This window comes from Cebidichthys violaceus, unplaced genomic scaffold, assembly GCF_023349555.1.
Source record: "Cebidichthys violaceus isolate CVI_PGR_0920_01 unplaced genomic scaffold, fCebVio1.0.p SCAF_1, whole genome shotgun sequence".
Lineage (NCBI taxonomy): Eukaryota > Metazoa > Chordata > Actinopteri > Perciformes > Stichaeidae > Cebidichthys > Cebidichthys violaceus.
Genome location: NW_027176262.1, coordinates 17705711 through 17723876, shown reverse-complemented (window position 1 = coordinate 17723876; position 18166 = coordinate 17705711). Strand labels below are relative to the sequence as shown.

Sequence of the window (18166 nt, the reverse complement as noted above, 5' to 3'; positions counted from 1 at the left end):
GCTACAGCATAATAGAATTCCTGAAATTCAGTTGTGGCTTTTGGTTTTCAGCGAAATGAAACATTTCGGGGAGGCCACTGGCACGACGAGAGAGCCACAACAGAGCAAGGGGATGACAATTTTAAATAGCCACAGGCAAGAGAGGTCAACTCAGTGACCACGCCGTCAACCCGCCTGAAAGGTCCCGATTCTCCAGCCCCACCCCTCTGGTTCTCTAAGTAGCTTAAAATAAGCTTTAGTGGTGTTTTCATAAAAGACAGGAAAAATGAACACAACACAGTCCCATTCAAAGTGGACAGGGGAACAAAATAAAACAAAAGTTGTTCTCTTTAGCAGTCGCTGCTGCGGATTATAAGTTTATAGACACATCAGCGTCAACTGCTTCGATCCTGACTGCAAGTATGGAAACATAATGTTTGGTCTCCAGATGTTTTTTTTCATTCAGATTTAAGCAACAATATGGCTTCAGATATATAAAGGTATCGAAATGAATGGAATAAAAATAAAAATACAGAAAACAGACTTTTAACTGGTTGATCATGTGTCAACTTTATTAAATACTTTAACAACCTCACCTACAGTGTACAGTTAGAAAACTCCACTCCTCCAAAGACAGATACTGGTCAAATTTACATATCAGGAAAAAAAAACACAAAAACAAACAAAGGAAAAATCAAATCAACAAGAACTTTCACGCCTGCTATAGCTGACCCTCAGAGGCTTTTTCATGGCCTGCCAGGAAGCAGCAATTGTGAATCTTTTGTTAGTTTATATCTTGCAAAACACAAAACTAAAAGTAAAAATAAACACGTCTGTCTCCTCTCTTCACACTGTTACGGGCTTCCTTACGTCCCACTGAGGTGAGCGGCGATCACATATTCCTGTCTTATAAAAGGATTCGGTTCAAAAACTGTCAGGTGAGGGAGTATATTTACCCAAGTATAAAAAAATAAATTAAAATGATCAACATTTATACACAACACGGTCGATCCCCGACACCTCCTGGAACTTGTAGAAGCTCCTCGACGCGTTAAGAAAGATTTTTAAACAAGCACTGGCAATGAAATCAACTGTTTGTGCTAAAGAGTATAAAACTATGTGAAGGGAGAATCTGGAGGGGGAAAACAAATATTTAATCAATCATCCGAACTTTGGATCCATCCCAATAATGAACATTTCCACCATGAAGTGTGCGATCTGTAGCTGCAAGCCTGAGAGGGGAAACCGTGTTGAATAATCAATTTTTAACAGGCCGTGCTAAGATCAATGACGTGGTTCTCTTCATGCATGAGCTCAGACTGACAGCCTGCAAAAGATCAATGCAAGATCCATGCATTAATTGACTTTTAGGTCCAAAGTCTCGTTTCTGATTGTCACACTATCGACAGCCACTCAAGCCAAACGCTTCTAAATTGATGCTGAGTCAGCAAATTATTCCGAAATCTGCAGACCTGTCCTTTAATTCCATTCTCAACAAAACGGTTAATAAAAACAAAGTAACTAAAAGATAAAGGCTAGATGGAGACTTTGTTATTCTTAGTACGGTGGAAAACCAATAGATTGAAGCTATGAAATGTCCGTTTCTGCAGAGAACAAAGAAAAACCTGATTAATGTTCCCTTGTAATGCTGTAGCTTATGGAGGATGAAATCTGACAAAATAAAATAAAAAATATTGCTCGATAAATAAGTGAATATGCCATTAAATATACCAAAAACAATATTTAAATAAATGTAGGCATTAATTGATCAAATGTGAAAAAAAAGAAAAGATATTTCTGTTTTAATTTGCTTTTTAATCAATCAAATTTACTATTAGTTTTCTATATATATTTTTTAATCTGGCAGGTTCCGTCCTCTATAACGACTATGCATCATTTAGCAAAAATGGGATGCGGGGAACTTTTCCATCTCTCTTCTACCTTCATTCATTTACAAACTCAACATTTTTAAAGAAAGATAAAAACAAAAAGATCACAAGAAAGCATCAGGACGGCTGAAAGGGGGGAACAATAGTGGCGTAGTGATTAAAGAAGCAGAACCGAGAGTCACTTCCTGTACCAGCAAAGTTACTTGTTTCAGGTAAGAGCTAAATATCTGAAATGAAACGGTATATGAACAGCTGGAGGAGCTACAGACGTTAAAAACATGAATATAGCCCCAAGAGGACTCAAACCGACAGTGTGAAGAAGTAAAAAAATAAATACAATAAAAAAAAAAGTCATACTGAAAAAAATGTATGGTAATGTTTGACAAAACTTGCTGATCTGCTTCAGTGCCGTTCATTTAATCGCAAAAAAACAATAGCAACACAAGCAAAATTTTTACGGGAAAGAAATAGATGTATCACATCATTTCATCAGTTGCCAAGAGCACGTCAACTTTGACCGACGAAAATATAGACAAGCGCTTTGACCGGTTTAAAGGTGAGAAGAAAATGTAGGAACTGAAATGAGGATTAATGAAAATACAATGTGAATCTAAAACATTACGTATAAATGAGTTTTTGCTGCCATCTGAATAACTTTTTTCATTTAAGTGTTGAGAAGAGGAGAATACATTTATTTATACATCGATAAGTTTGTTTAAAATAGAGATTTAACTTTAAACCCTTCCCATAACCCAAGAGTCTTTTATAGAATCTGCAACACTGTGCTAAAGAGAGTGTGTGTGTGTGTGTGTGTGTGTGTGTGTGGGGGGGGGGTATCAGTTTGTTCACAAAAGTTTGTCTTCTTAAGCTTCTAACAGTCTTACGGGCAATTGCCTCAGTGCGCTTTTCCTTCTCCTTTTTCACTGATCTGTTCAGTGTCCGAAAATGTTAAAACAAGACGACGGCCAGCCGTATGACGGGCATCACGGTACAACAATCAGTGTGTGTGTGTGTGTGTGTGTGTGTGTGGGGGTCACTGGCAGAAGGGCGATGCTGTGGGGTCAAAGCCTTTGAAAACGTCCTTCAGCGAGGCCTTGTCCTGCTCTGTGGTCGCCTGGTCGGGCTGCACCGGGCTGTTGCCTCCGAAGGGGCTGCCCGTCCCACCGGGCTTGGCCGCCTGCTTCACCGCGCCAAATAGAGTGGACACCGGTAGGTTGTGGACGCCTGCGGGACCCTGATCCCCGGCGGCTCCGGGAGCCCCCTGACCTGCGGCTGCGGCGGCTGCGGGCCCTCCCTGGCCCGTGGAGTTGGGCGCGGGCGAGGGCGCGGGCTTGGGCCGCGGCCTGTTATAGCTGTTATATCGGTCGGTTCCTTGCTCGCTGCTTTTTTCCGGCTCCGGTTGGTCCAATGCCGACTTCCGAACAAACAGGGGCTCCTTGGACTTGGGTTTGCTCGGTGGGGGGTCGCTGGGCTTGGACTCTGCGCTGGCTGAGTTGGGGGAGTTGCTGGCACCGCTGCTGATACCAGGGCTGCCTGGTTTGTTAGTCCGAGGATCATACAGACTGATGCTGCTCAGCACGCTGGCTCCCCCTGGTGCCCCGGCTCCCACACCGCGGCCTGCCCCACCTGAGGAGAGCAACCTAGGGTCGTAGGGAGCGATGGTGGGGGGGGGTGAGCTGGATGTGGTCGCCGGGGTAGTAGAGGAGACGGGAGAAGGCACAGGGTCGGAGGGTTGCTTCAGTGCTGACTTCTGCGGCTGCAGACGGGGGTCGGTGAGGCCTTTACGGGACACACGGGGGTCAACAGGCTTTTCTACAGGCGGGGGAGGCATGGGGGGAGGTGGACCTAGCAGCGACATGGGGGCGATAGGGGTGGGTAGGAGAGGAGGGGAGGGAGTCTGGGAGGGGCTGGAGTTGACAGTCTTCAGGATACGAGACAGCAGTTCAAAATCTGGGAGAGAGGAGGAGGAAGAGGAGGAGGAGGAAGAGGGAGCAGGGCGGTCCAAGGAAGGGGGAGGGGGCTGAACGGGAGGGGGTTGCGGGTGAGGGAGCGACGCCGGGAGCGGCTGCTGATTGCGGGACAGGCGCGGGTCTATGGAGGAGACGGGAGGGATGCCTGGTGGGAGTGGAAGGAGGTCCTGCTTGGGGATTGGTAGAGGGAGGAGATCCTCGGGCGACCAGGTGATGGTTTTGCCGAAGGCCGGCATGTGGAGAAGGATATCCTTCTTGATGTGGCTGAACTGCTGCAGCTGCGAGCGCGGGTCTCTAAGAGCCATGCCCATGAGCGGGTCCAGAGGAATCGGCACCGGCTTGTCCCGTAGAACCCGCTCCGTCTCCTCCTCCTCGGCTGCCGGGGTCGTGAGCGGCGGGGGCTTGTAGACCAGAGGCGGCTCTGGTTTGAGGGCGGGAGGCGAATGGGAGGTGGGTCCCGCCGAAACGGCAGCAGCTAGCCGGGCCAACCTGGGGTCCGCAGGCGGTCCGGAGGAGACCAGAGTGGGCATGGAGTCGGCCGAGTCTGTGGCACGCGCCAGGCGCGGGTCCCGAGCCAAGCGGGGGTCCGCTGGCCGAGCCGGAGCGCTGGCGGGAGAGGCCTTCTGTAGGCGGGGGTCGCTCGGGGGGCCCTCGGATTTATGGGGAGCCTGGGTCTGCTGACGGAGCGTTTTCAAGATGGAGGTCACGCTACCGCCGCCATCCTCATCCTCACTGGAGTACCAGTTTCCTGAGTCACCTAAGAAAGGACGCACGTTTGGGTGTTAAATAGATCTTCTTTAGACCAAAAGCACATTTGATGAACTTGAATAATTGAAGGTCATATTTGAGGTTTCTGTTGACTTTTGGGAAGGTGGGAAAGCGACCAATCAGCAGGGAGAACGAAACTCACTTTCACATTGTGCAGTGCAAAGATTAATTTTTCTGCTTATTGTGTTCACAGCCATGTCTGAACATTATCAACTAGAACACTGAATTAACAAAAGTCAACAATAACTTCACCAGTCAGCCGTTCCTCGTCCATTGCAGTGCTTTCAAAGTCCTTTAGGACACAGTGTCATGGACATAATGCACAGAAATTGATATTTGAATAGATTTGTTTTTTTTAAAGTGACAGCGGATCCATTGGCAGACTTGGAATATAAGATTTTTTTTTCTTCTTGTATAACAACCTGAAAATAAGAAACGTGTGTTCGTTACCTTACAATGAGCCGTTTATATCTACATACGGAGCAGGTTCTCCTCACAGCGGCTGCTACCAGGTTTCTACAGTAGCCCAGAACGGACAAACTACAGATTGGGTCTAAATAGGGCCATTTGGGTTTTAGTAGCGGCCACTGTAGTTCACCTCCACGCTTGGCACATGGAAGACGTTTCAGCTGGTTGCAATCTGCAACTTCACTGCTAGAAGCCACCAAATCCTACACGCTGCACCTTTTTAAGGTTCTAAAGATAACAATCGTATCAATATGAATTTTAAATTGTGTTTTTTAACATCTAATAATTAAGTTGGTCTATAACTACTGACAATAAATGTGTCGACATGAATCTACAGTATTTTTCTAATTTTGTACAACTTTCCTGAAGCTCACTATACAGTGTTTTAGGAGATAATTATGATACGGAATTTTTAAGGACTACAACTCCCTATTGGAAAGGAATGACTAATTAACACACCAGGAGGTGCAGATGCTCATCCTCTACCTTCAGTGTCTCTGCTCTTCTCCGCTCCTCCCTCGGCCATCCTGCGAGCTCTCTCCTCTTCTTCCTGCTGCTTCTGTTGGATCCTCATGAACAGGACACGCTGCGCTGGAGGCAGGAAGTCGGGCACGGACATCCCTCCCTGATTGGCTGACGCTCCATTAGCAGAGCCGTCTGGGCCGCCTGACTGATTTCCAACATTTCCCCCTCTTTCGTCCATACCAGCAAAACCCTGGTAGTTGTCACCTGAGAGGGAACAGCAGGGTGTCAGTGCAGAAACAGTAATACCCCATTCCCACCAAAATGAGCTCATATATGCAGGATGTTTTTAAGACGCCAGAAAACCTGCTAAAAACAGGCCATACTTCCCTTTCCCTTTGCCATCTAAGGATATGTAAGGTCTTTTTCTATTACTTATTCAGTCTCTCATGCAAACTCTCAAACCAGAGTTGGTGATGGTTGGAACAGTGGAAAGACAGTTCTGATGAGTGTTTGTGTTTCTGTCGAGTTCGAATGAAATCAGCGAGGTGAAATGACTAGTCTGACTGGACTCTGGTGGCTTTGAGGAGAGTTTATTAATGCTATGTTTTTGTACAATATTAAAATAACATTAAATTCCTGTTGATCTTATTTTAAATTCACTGTAATGTGCGTCTCATAGCATTGTGGCAGAAAAGGTGCAAAAATTAGTGCATCACATTTCCATCACTGCTGATTGGAACTTCCCGAAAACTACAGCAGTCTTTTGTCTCGGGAATGAATGCCGATTGTAACCTTTCCCAATGACGTCAACAGCCAGATGTTTGTGGGTATTAGTGAGTTTTTTTTCCCCCTTGGGCTTAACTTTGCAACCAGTAGAAAAAATACTATGGTGGGGTGACCGTGGCTAAGTGGAGAGCAGGGCCGCCTTTCAATCAGAGGGTCAGCGGTTCGATCGATCACCTGCTCTACTAGTCTCATGTCAATGTGTCCTTGAGCAAGACACTTAACCCCAAAATTGCTCCCGTAGCTGCGTCTACGGTGTGTAGATAGATTCTGAATTGTAAGTTGTAAGATAAAAGCGTCTGCTAAATGACTGTAATGTAATGTAAAAATGACTGTAATGTATGTATCAATCAACTGACTGCAGCAAAAGCTAACTTGCTACTTAGTCTTCAATCATTCAGTTTGATGAGTGGAATCGACTCTCACCTTCTTGCACCACTCCCTCCATCTGCATACCGTCCTGCTGATTGAAGAAGTTATTAAAGAAGTTTCCTCCACCCGGAGGAGGACCTGGCGGCATGGCCCCTCCATGTGGAGGGCCGTCACCAGACCCGAATCCTCCCATCATGGGCGGTCCGCCGGGGCCCATGTTGGGGGGCCCGAGGTTGGGGCCCATGTTCTGCATGTCAGGGGGCATCATCCCCGGGGGAGGAGGGAAGCAGGGTGGGGGGGCGCCAGGGGCCCCTTGGGCTGGGGCCGTCTGGCCCTGGTTGCCGCTGGGAGTCTGGCCTCTGATAGAGGAAAGAGAGGAGGAGTTAAGATTCACAGAGTGAAATCAGGAAGAGTTCAAGAGTAACTTTTTGTTGTTAGTAAATCACGTTTGGTCACTTTATCTCACTATCTACTGATCCTGGTCCCATTCTGTGGTTTTCATTACATCAGAAGTTATTTTCCCTTTTTCTTGTTTCACACTTAGTAGTGCTATGGATCTGAACATGGGTTTTACAGAATAATCCACTATCAAGACCACTAGTCCACACTGTGCATCGCTGTAGACTAACCGTTGCTCTGTGGTTTTAGAACAGGGCAGTAATAAAGCAGTGGCAGTGCATCTACAGCAGATACGCAGCTGGGGGTGCTGTGGGCAGCTGTTGTTGACTAGTCATAGTGGTCATGTGTGACTTTAAATGTGCAGTGTGGGGTGCTTAAGGAAGGGGGAACTTTCAGGACATAACTCTGGCTGTCGCTTCTTAACAAACACTCGCCGCCTGTAGGCTCTAGAGCTTTTAACTGCTGCCATAGTTGACAAAGGAGCCAGCTAAACCATGTTCAGAGACCTCTTTCAATCCTACTTGTTATTCCAAAGATCGAGTCTCTGCGGAGTTTTCTTTTATTGAGCTGCACATGAGAACTTGACTGACTTGAATTTGACTGCTGCACTCTTTAATAAGATCAGCAGCTGCATTTTCTACAATTGTAAATCTAAAAAGATTCACTTTTATTCTTAATGTTTCTTTTTGGATTTCTTACCTGACGGCCAGTTTATGAGCCAGCTGTCCCGTCGGCTTCACTTTAATCTCAAAGAGTGAGGGGATCTTTTTCCCTGCGGAACCTCCCCCTCCGCCGCAAGGAGGCGGGGGGCCCATGTGGGGGGGAGGGCCGATGGGATTTGGGGGCCCGCCTTGGAAGGGACTTCCGTCAGGCCCATGAACAGGGGGACCAACACAGGGGTTAGGCAAAGGTCCGCCAGGACCAGGGCCTGGGGGACCTTTGTTGGGAATGGGTCCCTGGTTAGGTCCAGGAGGACCCCCAAAGTCACCCACTGCAGGCCCGCCAAAATCCCCAGGCCCTAGGTTGGCGTCTAAGGGGACTGGCCGAGGAGGGGTGGGGAGGAGGCCGACTCCAGGAGGGGGTTTGGGGAGAGGGTTGATCCCCTGCTTCTTCAGCTCCTCCACCTCCTTCTCGTCCTCGGCTCCGGCCTCTGCATCCTCTGCCAACATCTAGAAAACAAAGATCTCCACCTGTGAGTTTATCGGAAATATTTTTCTTAAGGTGTTCATGAAAACAAAAGATGTTTAAAGGAGCTGGACGTACATATGATACTAACAAAAACATATTTTTCAGACATTTCAAAGATCTATTGAGCTCACAGAAAATAGAGGAGAGAACAGGGTTAAGAGGATCCTACCTTGTTGAGCAGGTCCTGCGTGTCGTCGTTGAGGGCGTCGTGGGAAAACATGCATTCATCGCCGTTGACGCAGTTCCCCGTGGTGTGGAACAGCTTACAGGGGAATTCACGTGGCACTGGAGTCAAGGAGGAACACTCAAAAAAGAAAACACAAACTTCTGGATACCCTGTGAAGCATTCAAGCGCTAGGATTGGCCGGGCGCCTCTGCGCTGGCCAAAGGGCTATCCTGACCCTAACTACTCAAAGTCAATGCATAACCCTAACCAATCGGCTCTCCTTTTAACCAGCTACACAGGGCGGGTCTTGCCAAGACATAATTCCGCAGTAACAAATTGGCAGCTTTAATACCGCCATAATTCCCTTGTAGTAATAAAGAGTCTCTCTGTGTGGTCAAATGTGAAGGATATCATGCATGTAAGGACAGTGGTCTGCTCGGGCACAAAATCCAGTGATGTAGAACTTGCACAGCTCCTTCTTCTTGGGCAGCTCAATGTCGTGGCTGAAGTTGCAGTGGTCCCCCTGGTGGTTGAAAAAAAAGAAAAGGCCAGAATGAAATCTGAGGATTTGTTGCGTGTTAATAAATGGTACCTGCATGGTTTTTAATCACCCTAAGCTTAATCATCATCTTTTGATCTTTCTACAGCTCACAGGTGCCAAGTTTCCTTTGAGAATCATCTGAGTTTATCCATATGTTAAACACATGTAGCTGTTTTAATATTAAGAGACCCACACAGACATGTTTTAGTCAGGAGATCTTTAGTGGCAGAGAGCAGGTCAACAGTGTACGCTACACAGAAGTGGTGTACATCATCTGAAAGCCCAGATTAATTTGAGCTCAAATTAATGTGTGAAGTTGTTCTAGTCATAAATCAAAATAAATATTAATTAAAATAAATTGTGAAAGTGTAAAAGGGCTAAGCAAACTATGGTGGAAGTAAATTATGGCCATTTCATTGCCATATTATTTATCTTAAATTATTCCAGCTTTTGGGTTGATACCATTTGTTACATAAATTTGGTCCTAAATGACATTTACCACTCAAGAAAAAATGTAAATGATCAGAAATCCCTTCAAAATACCAAATTAAGACACAAAGACCTTGAGGAACGCCAGAAACAAATGTGATTGGGTATAAAAATCATGACCTTTTGATAAAAATACATATTTTCTGAATTTGCTGTGAATTTCTATTGATCATGGGCTTTTTAAAATAACAAGTGTATTAAGAGCATGAAATACATAACTTGAATGAAAAAAATACATTGGAACGCAGCCAGCAAACTTGTAGCAATAAAAAAAAAAAAAAAAAAGGAAAAAAAGTGATCTTACCCAGGTGCATCGTCCCTCGATGTAGTACTTGCAGATGGCCTTTCCTTTCTTATCCTGGTGCTTCTCGTTCATGTTCCTCCTCCCCGGTCCTGGTCCATCGCCTCCATCCTACACACACACACACACACACACACACACACACACACACACACACACACACACACACACACACACACACACACACACACACACACACACACACACACACACACACACACACACACACACACACACACACACAGAGACAGAGAGAGAGAAAATGTCATTTTACTCCTCAGGTCACTATAGAGGAATTAGTCCTGGGGGCAGCGGGGCTCCAGACTGGAGTGAACCCACCACTAATCCACTTATTAACCCCATTATCAGCCTTGTATCAGGACACTTTGGGCTGATCTGACATCAGTACAAAAGCCTCACCCCGTTGTCCATGTCCCCGTTGTTGTCGTCGTCGTTGCCCATGTCGCCTCTTCCTCTCCCGCGGTTTCGACCCCTTCCTCCTCTCATCATACCGCGTCCTCCTTTACCTCTCCCTCGGCCACGGCCACCTTTAAGCCCTGGTGAAGAGATCGAAGGCAGCGTGAGAGGGACTGTAAGCCTGTGCTTGCTCTAAAGGGAACTAAACTGAATGAACCTTTTCTTCAGGAACAGTAAAGATGAAAAACACACACAAACATGAACAACTACTGAAGATCCAAACTCACCTCTGCCTCTGTCTTTGGACTTCTTGTACTGATTGAGTTCTTTTGAGTAGTCATCGTAGTCGTCGTCACCCATGTTGTCATAGTCATCATCTCCAAACTGTAAGAACAGATTTCACGTCTCAAGTGTCACATATTTAAAGGGATAGTTTTTGAAGTGGGTTGTATGAGATTATTATTATTATTATTACCTGCCATCAGACTGTTAGTTGTTATGGGGAACTGAATCCGTTATCTATACTCTCTTCAAAGTCACAGGACTCCGTTGACAAAAACAGTAACTATACCTCGCAGAACAGGGGAGTTGCTGGTCTACCAGTAAATCCAAACTAACCAGTGAGAATATTTTAAATATAGCATAGACTTCAAATGAGTGTCTAAAATATGCAGTACATTACTTTGTCCTTTGCTGGAACTCCCGTCTGTTACTTCAAATTGGGGACCATCTACTGTAGTAACACACGGACATGGACTGATGGATAAGTTCCTCATACAAGCCCACTTTGAAACCAAACTGCCCCTTGAAGGCTATAAATATAAAAGTAATGCAGTTTTCTTTCACTGAATTACATATTACGTGTTGATGGTTAAATGTCTGTTAAGCAAGACTAAAGGTTCTGAGACACTCTGAGCAAAGAGTTTAGCTGGGAAACATAATAATTTGTACTCTAAGTTTGGTTTGGGAAAAGAGAACACAGCAATAGTACAGAGTGGGGACAAGGCCTTCAAATTTGTTTTCATGTATAAGTATTTTCCTATCACTCTTCCTAAAACCACCACCAGGCATGAGTGGTAAAATGCTGGACAGTAAACGGAGATGATCCACATTCAGTACAGACCGCTCCATGTTTGTCTAACACAGAATGAACTACTTTAAAAATGAAGGAAACTGTTGTCTCCAAGTGTTTTTTTGTTTACTGGAATGCATCCATGTGAATTATGTTTAACCAACTGTGCAAATACACAAAACTCACCTCCATCTCCTCCCCGTAGCCGTCTCCATCGTCGTTGTCTCCCCCCATCTTTCCTCCTCCTCCTCCTCCTCCTCCTCCTCCTCCTCCCCCTCCCCCTCCTCGGCCTCCTCTTCCTCTGCCTCCTCCTCTTCCCCTCCTCCCTCCCCTCATTCCTCCACGGCCTCTCTGGTTCTTCATGCGACCTTTGCCCCCTGCAGAGACATAGAGACATGGAGACAAAGGGAGAAATTAAACGAGTCAGTGACTTATCTGTGGAATTTGAATTGATAAGAATAAATGTAGTTCAGGGCCTCTCCACCACATCTGGCCTCACACACTCACTGAAAATTGGATTAAATTTCAACTGGGCAAATATTTACCGTGCAGAAGTCTATTTTTCAACTCCAACAGCTTTGACCCGACCGCCGAGGACCCACCTCGTCCACGGCCGCCTCCTCCCTCCTTGGCCTTGCGGTACTGGTTGAGCTCCTTGGTGAAGTCGTCGTAGTCCTCGTCCCCGATGTCCTCCTCTTCCTCCCCCTCGAAGTTGTCCTCTTCGAAGTCTTCATAGCCTCCGTAGCTCTGCTTGTCCATCTTCATGTAGGTGCCCTTCTTTGAGCCGCCGTAGCCCCCATGGGACTGGAGACAAGTTAACGTTAGCAGATTTTACTTTATGGAATATTGACATTATTCAGGAATACTGAAAGTTACTTTAAAAAAAGCATAGGATTGAGATACATTCAGCAATCAATAGTTTCGGCGCAGGCTGAAAACCCACCTCTTTAGGAAGTGCTACCCTGAGCCTTCCACTTAGCACTTATTGTTTTCATACTAGCTTGTTGCACTTATTGTATTCGTATTACTTATAGCACTAACTGTTTTTCTTGTTTCTGCACTGCACTTTGGCTCTGAGTTATGCTCTGCTTCATGCTCTTAGATGCTTGTTTGGAAAAGGAAATGTACTTATGACTTCTGGTGACTAGTAGTTCTTTTGATTACCAATGTTGATGCACTTATTGTAAGTCGCTTTGGATAAAAGCGTCTGCTAAATGACTGTAATGTAATGTAATGTAATGTAGTTATTTTGACTTACAGGCGGGGGGGGGTACTGTGGACTGTACTCTCTGTACTTCCTCTTCTCACTGGGACTGTAGTCAGAGTCGTCGCTGAAGTCGGAGTGGTCGTCATCAGAGGACGCATGACGCTGAGAGAGACAAGGGGAGAAAGAATATAGAGATAATCAGAGAATAAAGTTGAAATAAAAAGGCGGGTCTATCTCAGTTCTCTACTCGTCGACAATCGTACTTTGTGTTTGGATTTGCGTTTCTTCTTGGACCTCCTCTTCTCCCGCTCTCGCTCCCTCTCTTTCTTCCTCTTTCTCTTGCGACGGTGGGATCTCTCTTCATCCGAATTGCTGCTGGCGTGGCGCTCCTTGCTTCGCTGGGCTCCTTCCCCTCCGGCTTCGCCTCCTCCGCCTGCTTCATCACCGCCATCTCCTCCTCCTCCTCCTCCTGCTCCTCCTCCTCCTCCTCCTCCTCCTGCTGCTGCTGCTGCTGCTGCTGCTGCTACTACTGCTCCTGCTGCTGCTGCTGCTGTACCTCCACCATTGTCCTCTTCCTCCACTTCTCCCCCATCATCTTCCAGCTCGCCCTCCTCCAGCTCTCCATCCTCTGCCCTGTATATGTAAACACACAGAGGGGGAGTTACACATGTCATATTCTCGTGGGCTGTGGCTCACTCTGCCCAGCTTCTTATAAGTTTTGGGTAAAGTTTTGGGTTTTGTTTAAAAAAACAGCAACATAAAAATGTATATTTAATTGTTTTCAGTGGTCACAGATGAAAAAGGAGTACAGAGGCTTAGTGCGGATGACATTAAGTACTTTAAGGATTCATAGTGTACCCAGCCCCCATGCTAAAGTTGCAACATTTCTATTTTTATGAGTCAAACGAGAGTTAACTAAAGTCATTTATTTCAGAGGAATCGAGAACCCGCTTAGCATCTCACAGCTGACTGAGAGCCTGAGGCCTAATTTGGGGTGAAACACATCAGTAATTAGAAAAATAGCTTTTTAACTGTTACATTTGTGGCCTTGGGTCCAATTAGAACGTTTTAAATGTTACCCTTGCAGCACCTATTGCCCTGAAAACGTCTTATTCTAAACAGCACTAACAGGTATCTGCTTTTAAAAATAGTGTGCTACGATTGGTGATGCACATCGCTTTTCTTTTCTTTTAGTTTAAAAATGCAAGTCTGTGTCTTTTTAAGTGCCTGTGACTATGATACAATATATATATACTTACACATATCACCTCTATTTCTCACAGATGTTTGCCTGTTTATACTACTGATGAAGTCATTACTTCACATATGAATCCACTCAGAAATATGCTCCTAACTAAATGCCTGCAGTGAACATAGGACTCTCCTAAAACTGACCGCTCAAGACACACGCCAGCTGAACACTGCATACACTGAGTGTACGGTATCTTACTAGTACAAAAACATCCCCATAAGGAACATGCAGTGTGATTATAATTAATACCTTCAGTTTGGCAGACACACCCGATTGTTAATGTCACCAACTAAACCAGCTGCCACAGGATAATAAGACAACATACGGTTGAGATTAAATACACTAAATAATGCACACGTGGCACTGCTACACATGCATTCAAAATGTAGAAAACAGCTATTGGCAAAACAAAAAATAAAAAATAAAATAAAAATCACCATTCTAATTGGACTTAACCACATCATTTTAATTGTCTCGCTGCACACACCATCATGTCAGGTCACGTGTAATATCCATTTTATAGAGTGTGAACACATGATCCTTCTGGCATACGGTTCTGAAGCACCACCACACACACACACATTAGGTCAAATCCACCAAAATGTCCGAGGCTGAGGGGTCCCAGTTCTACTGCAGTACTAGTGGGCCGGACAGGAAATGACTAATGCGCTGTTACTGTGGTCAACTGCCAGGGCAGGACCATGAGTTGAGGACCATTGAGGGTGTGTGTGTGTGTGTGTGTGTGTGTGTGTGTGTGTGTGTGTGTGTGTGTGTGTGTGTGTGTGGGGGTTAACAAGCTAAAGCTGCCATTAAATCCAAATTCCAAAAGCACTAATGTTTTTTTACATTAAACTAATACAAATGATTTGCATGTACTGTTTCTTTCCCTACCAGCCACCATTTGTATCCAAGCACCAGATCACAACCACCTATTGACCATATTCTTGAATTGGTCAGTGTTATTTCTGCTTTTTTCCGGTGGCACGGGTGTGATATTATTTATGGAACAGGCAAGGACAGGGATCACATATTAATGACAATGTGTTTAACACTATCGGAGCAGTCAGGTCCTGGCTCTCCCACATAGGCCCACACCCAGAGTGCTGTCTGCAGCAGGCTGGGAGGGAGGCCTGAGGCCGGAGCGATGTGAACAGGATCCACCGCATTACAATATCCTGAAAACGAAAATCCATCAACGAGCACACGGTGAACGGAGGACACAAAGCAGGTGGTGGCTTTGAGTCAAAATGTCAGCTGCACTGTGTGTGTACACACTACACCACACCACACCACATCCTCAGCATGCCAGCTTCCTCTGGGGAGATAGGGCAATAATCAGCCTTAATAACATGTGCTTCAGCTCTCTGTCAAACAAAATGCTCATCTGCGGAGCCGTATGCAAACTTGTTTCCAGCTACCGGTGAACGCTACTCAGTTTATTTCATCCTTGGAACAAAGCAAATTCGAAATAAACGACTTTGTATTTTCTGAAAGAATACAGACTTTTTTAAACTCCGGTAGGACTTCAACATTCTATTGAAGTCCTACCGGAGTTTATTAACTTGCCAAAATCTTTTGTTTTATGAGTCTGAAGCCACGAAAAAGACCTTGAGGGAGTTGCGGGATTTTCGCAGCAAAGTTATCCAGATAATTTAACTCCTGTTATCTGCTGTGTGTTACAGAACACAATATAAAACAAACATATATCTTCATATTTGGGGGTCATTCAAAAATAGAATCCTCGGCTACTTTTAGCATCTTTACCGTCACTGTATGCAAAGTAGCTCCTAAAATATAAATATACACACATTGTGTGGTGTTTTCAGTCATTATTGGCTCAATATGTGCATGTTTACTCAAAATACTTTAACATTGGCCCTTTGTCGCTTAACTTTGTTAAACTCTAACAGGTTCCTTGTCCTGCACCAGCTACCAGCTTTGAATCCAAATGCCGCAAACTTAGGAACATCACCTCACACCGCCACGTCTCTCCTCGACCGCACTAAATCAGTGTCTGCCGTGAAGCTGCCCGTTAATCTAAAACCTGTCGAGGAGTCAGTCACACGGAGCGGTCACAGTTGAGGCCTCTCTGTCATAGCGCAGGCATTTCACTGTACTATGGAAGCAATTCTTAATGAATAGGGAGTGGCTGGGATCCACTACAGGCAGACACTGGGGGCCTATCTGGCCTGTCGAGATGCTGTGCAAACATCACCTGCTGCCAACAATGTGGCAGTTTCAGGAGAAAAAAAAAAACTTGCAATGCAAACAAACTCCATCTCGACTTCACTATGCTCAGCCAAACCACCGACAAACTAAATAGACCTGTGAGAGCAAAAACTGTTATTGATTAGACCCTACACAAGTATCCCTGTACTGCTGACGATCCAGGTATTTCATCCATATTAACAAATAACAAGTTTCCATTTATGTCCATCGACACTATACCAAACTGATCATCTCTGACCATGCCCAACTAGCAGACAACCATGAAGTTCTAAAAGTTCAACAAAGCACAAGATCACTCTAGTCTATGAGGGATGGTTGAATCACAGGATTTACCATGCATTATGGTACATTATTAGCTCAGTGGATGAGTCCATCATTAATACTAGAAGCAAAGGGCCATGATTAAAATGGGGAATACTTACTGTGACTGGGTTTCTTCACATATTGCACTCAAAAACGTTTTTTTGGGTTTTTTTTTGCTCCCGAACATTTTAGGGACACTAGTGGGGTTTGTGGGACTTTGTGGGGTCAACTGAGTTAACATGCAGCACATTTGCCAACTGGGGACTGGGGAAACAAAAAAAAGGGAACTTTGTGTTTGACTTGAAACACTTCTGGGATGCTTTGCAGACGTTTTACACATTTTTGGGGGGACATTGGTGGATGTTTGGGACGACTCGGTGTGGGCACGGCTGTGAATAAAAGTGATGTTAGACAAACATCCATGACAGCAGGCAGCACAAACGCGTTGAGAAAAAGCTAGCTAAAGCAAGCCAACAGGCTACAAAACGGATTAGTCAATAGCGTACCCTTCCAAAATAAATATTTTGAAGATATTTAGCGTTTGAGACTTGAGAGGGTACGAATCCCAATTATTAAAGGTCAACCGGGACTGAAGAAATGTTTCCTATGAGCGTTATTCATCTAGGAAGACGACAATTCGAGAGCTATTTCTAAGTGCGTAGAGCTACTTGAGAGAAGTAGCTTCGCGTTAGCTAACAGTTAGCTTTACACCAACTGAACGAAGAGGTCTGGACGGATTTTAAGAGAATGAATAGCCCATACTGATCGATTAACATATACAAAGTTGATCTCAAGGTATTAGTTAACGCAACGTTTAATTCGATGGAGCGATTTGAAAAGTAAATCAGGAATTACTGTTAAGTAAACACATTAGCTGTTAGCTTAGCCTGTCTCTCTTGTGCCAACGTTTGTAACGTTAGCCAACAAGCTAATGTTGCTAAGTTAGCTTGAAATAGGCCCTTCGTTAGCCAAAGACTATCGCTCGGATTTTTTGGGGATCTGTGGGATAACAGTTACTGTGACCGCACACACACACATACACACACAATTAATTGGATTAAAGCAAATTAGTTCACTGTATAACAATGGGAAAGTAATTAAGCGATGCTTTGGAATCGTTGAGTTGGATAGAATGGCGGTGAAGTTATTATTAATCAGCTCTTTCAACCTCGGCTTTCTTTCTTCATACACGTTGTCTGGAGTCGATTGACCGTTGATTGAGTAATAAAATACAGGGAATAACGTTATCCCGGGTGAGGGCTGGCCTCCCAGTTGGCGGTGTCGTGTCAACATGGCGTTCTTTACCTCTGTACTCGTTTTCCAGAAAAGGCGAGTTTAATCCCTCTGACAGAAAAAGGAAAAAGAAACCCCGGGCTTTTTGTGTAAAAGCACAGGACAAATAAATAATTTCATATAAATATGATTGTAGAATTACTCGACCTTTCGTCAGTCAGGAGACTGTTGTGTTCGTGGTTGGTAGTTGGGGAGTTTGGATGGACAGTCATGCTTTCCACAGCCATTTCCTCTAGCTACATTGAGGTGCAAAAAAATTACAACTCGACACTGGAATCTACTGGCTTATGCGTCACTTCACTAGGATCTACTTGTTTTTGGTTTTAAGGAAGAGTTTCAGTTCATAGTAGGCAATTCTCCACTACAGTTGTAAGAGAAATATGATGAAATTGAGTCCTGACGTTCTCCGTCCTACAGTAGCGATGTGAAATGACGACTGATAAACTTAAAATGGCCGTCTGTCTTCTCTTAAGAGAAAGGGGCGGGCTTTCTCCGAGGATGACGTCATGACGAATAACGTTATTGTACGCTCCTCACGGAAATAGCCGAATGGGGATTACCGAGGGTAAAGTAAGCCTCCAAGCTTGACTCGCAGGTGCATTTGCAGAGCAAATA

At 44.9% G+C, this 18166-nt stretch overlaps 1 protein-coding gene across 2 annotated transcripts; it reads right to left on the bottom strand.

The window, feature by feature from the left end:
* Window positions 1-520: 520 nt before the first annotated feature.
* zc3h4 (zinc finger CCCH-type containing 4) lies at window positions 521-17975 on the bottom strand. 2 transcript variants are annotated; one of them, XM_068712893.1, is made up of 14 exons: window positions 17699-17975; window positions 12738-13107; window positions 12526-12636; window positions 11813-12071; window positions 11454-11644; window positions 10483-10579; window positions 10199-10335; window positions 9782-9889; window positions 8859-8970; window positions 8451-8560; window positions 7793-8262; window positions 6749-7053; window positions 5561-5803; window positions 521-4595 (listed from the first exon to the last, which is right to left on the bottom strand). In XM_068712893.1, the coding sequence occupies exons 1-14, from the start codon at window positions 17776-17778 to the stop codon at window positions 2902-2904; spliced, it is 4287 nt and encodes a 1428-aa protein (XP_068568994.1). In that variant the 5' UTR covers window positions 17779-17975; the 3' UTR covers window positions 521-2901. The 2 variants fall into 2 exon arrangements, with proteins under 2 accessions (XP_068568994.1, XP_068568986.1); XM_068712885.1 differs by lacking the exon at window positions 17699-17975 and adding an exon at window positions 16378-17639.
* Window positions 17976-18166: the final 191 nt, after the last annotated feature.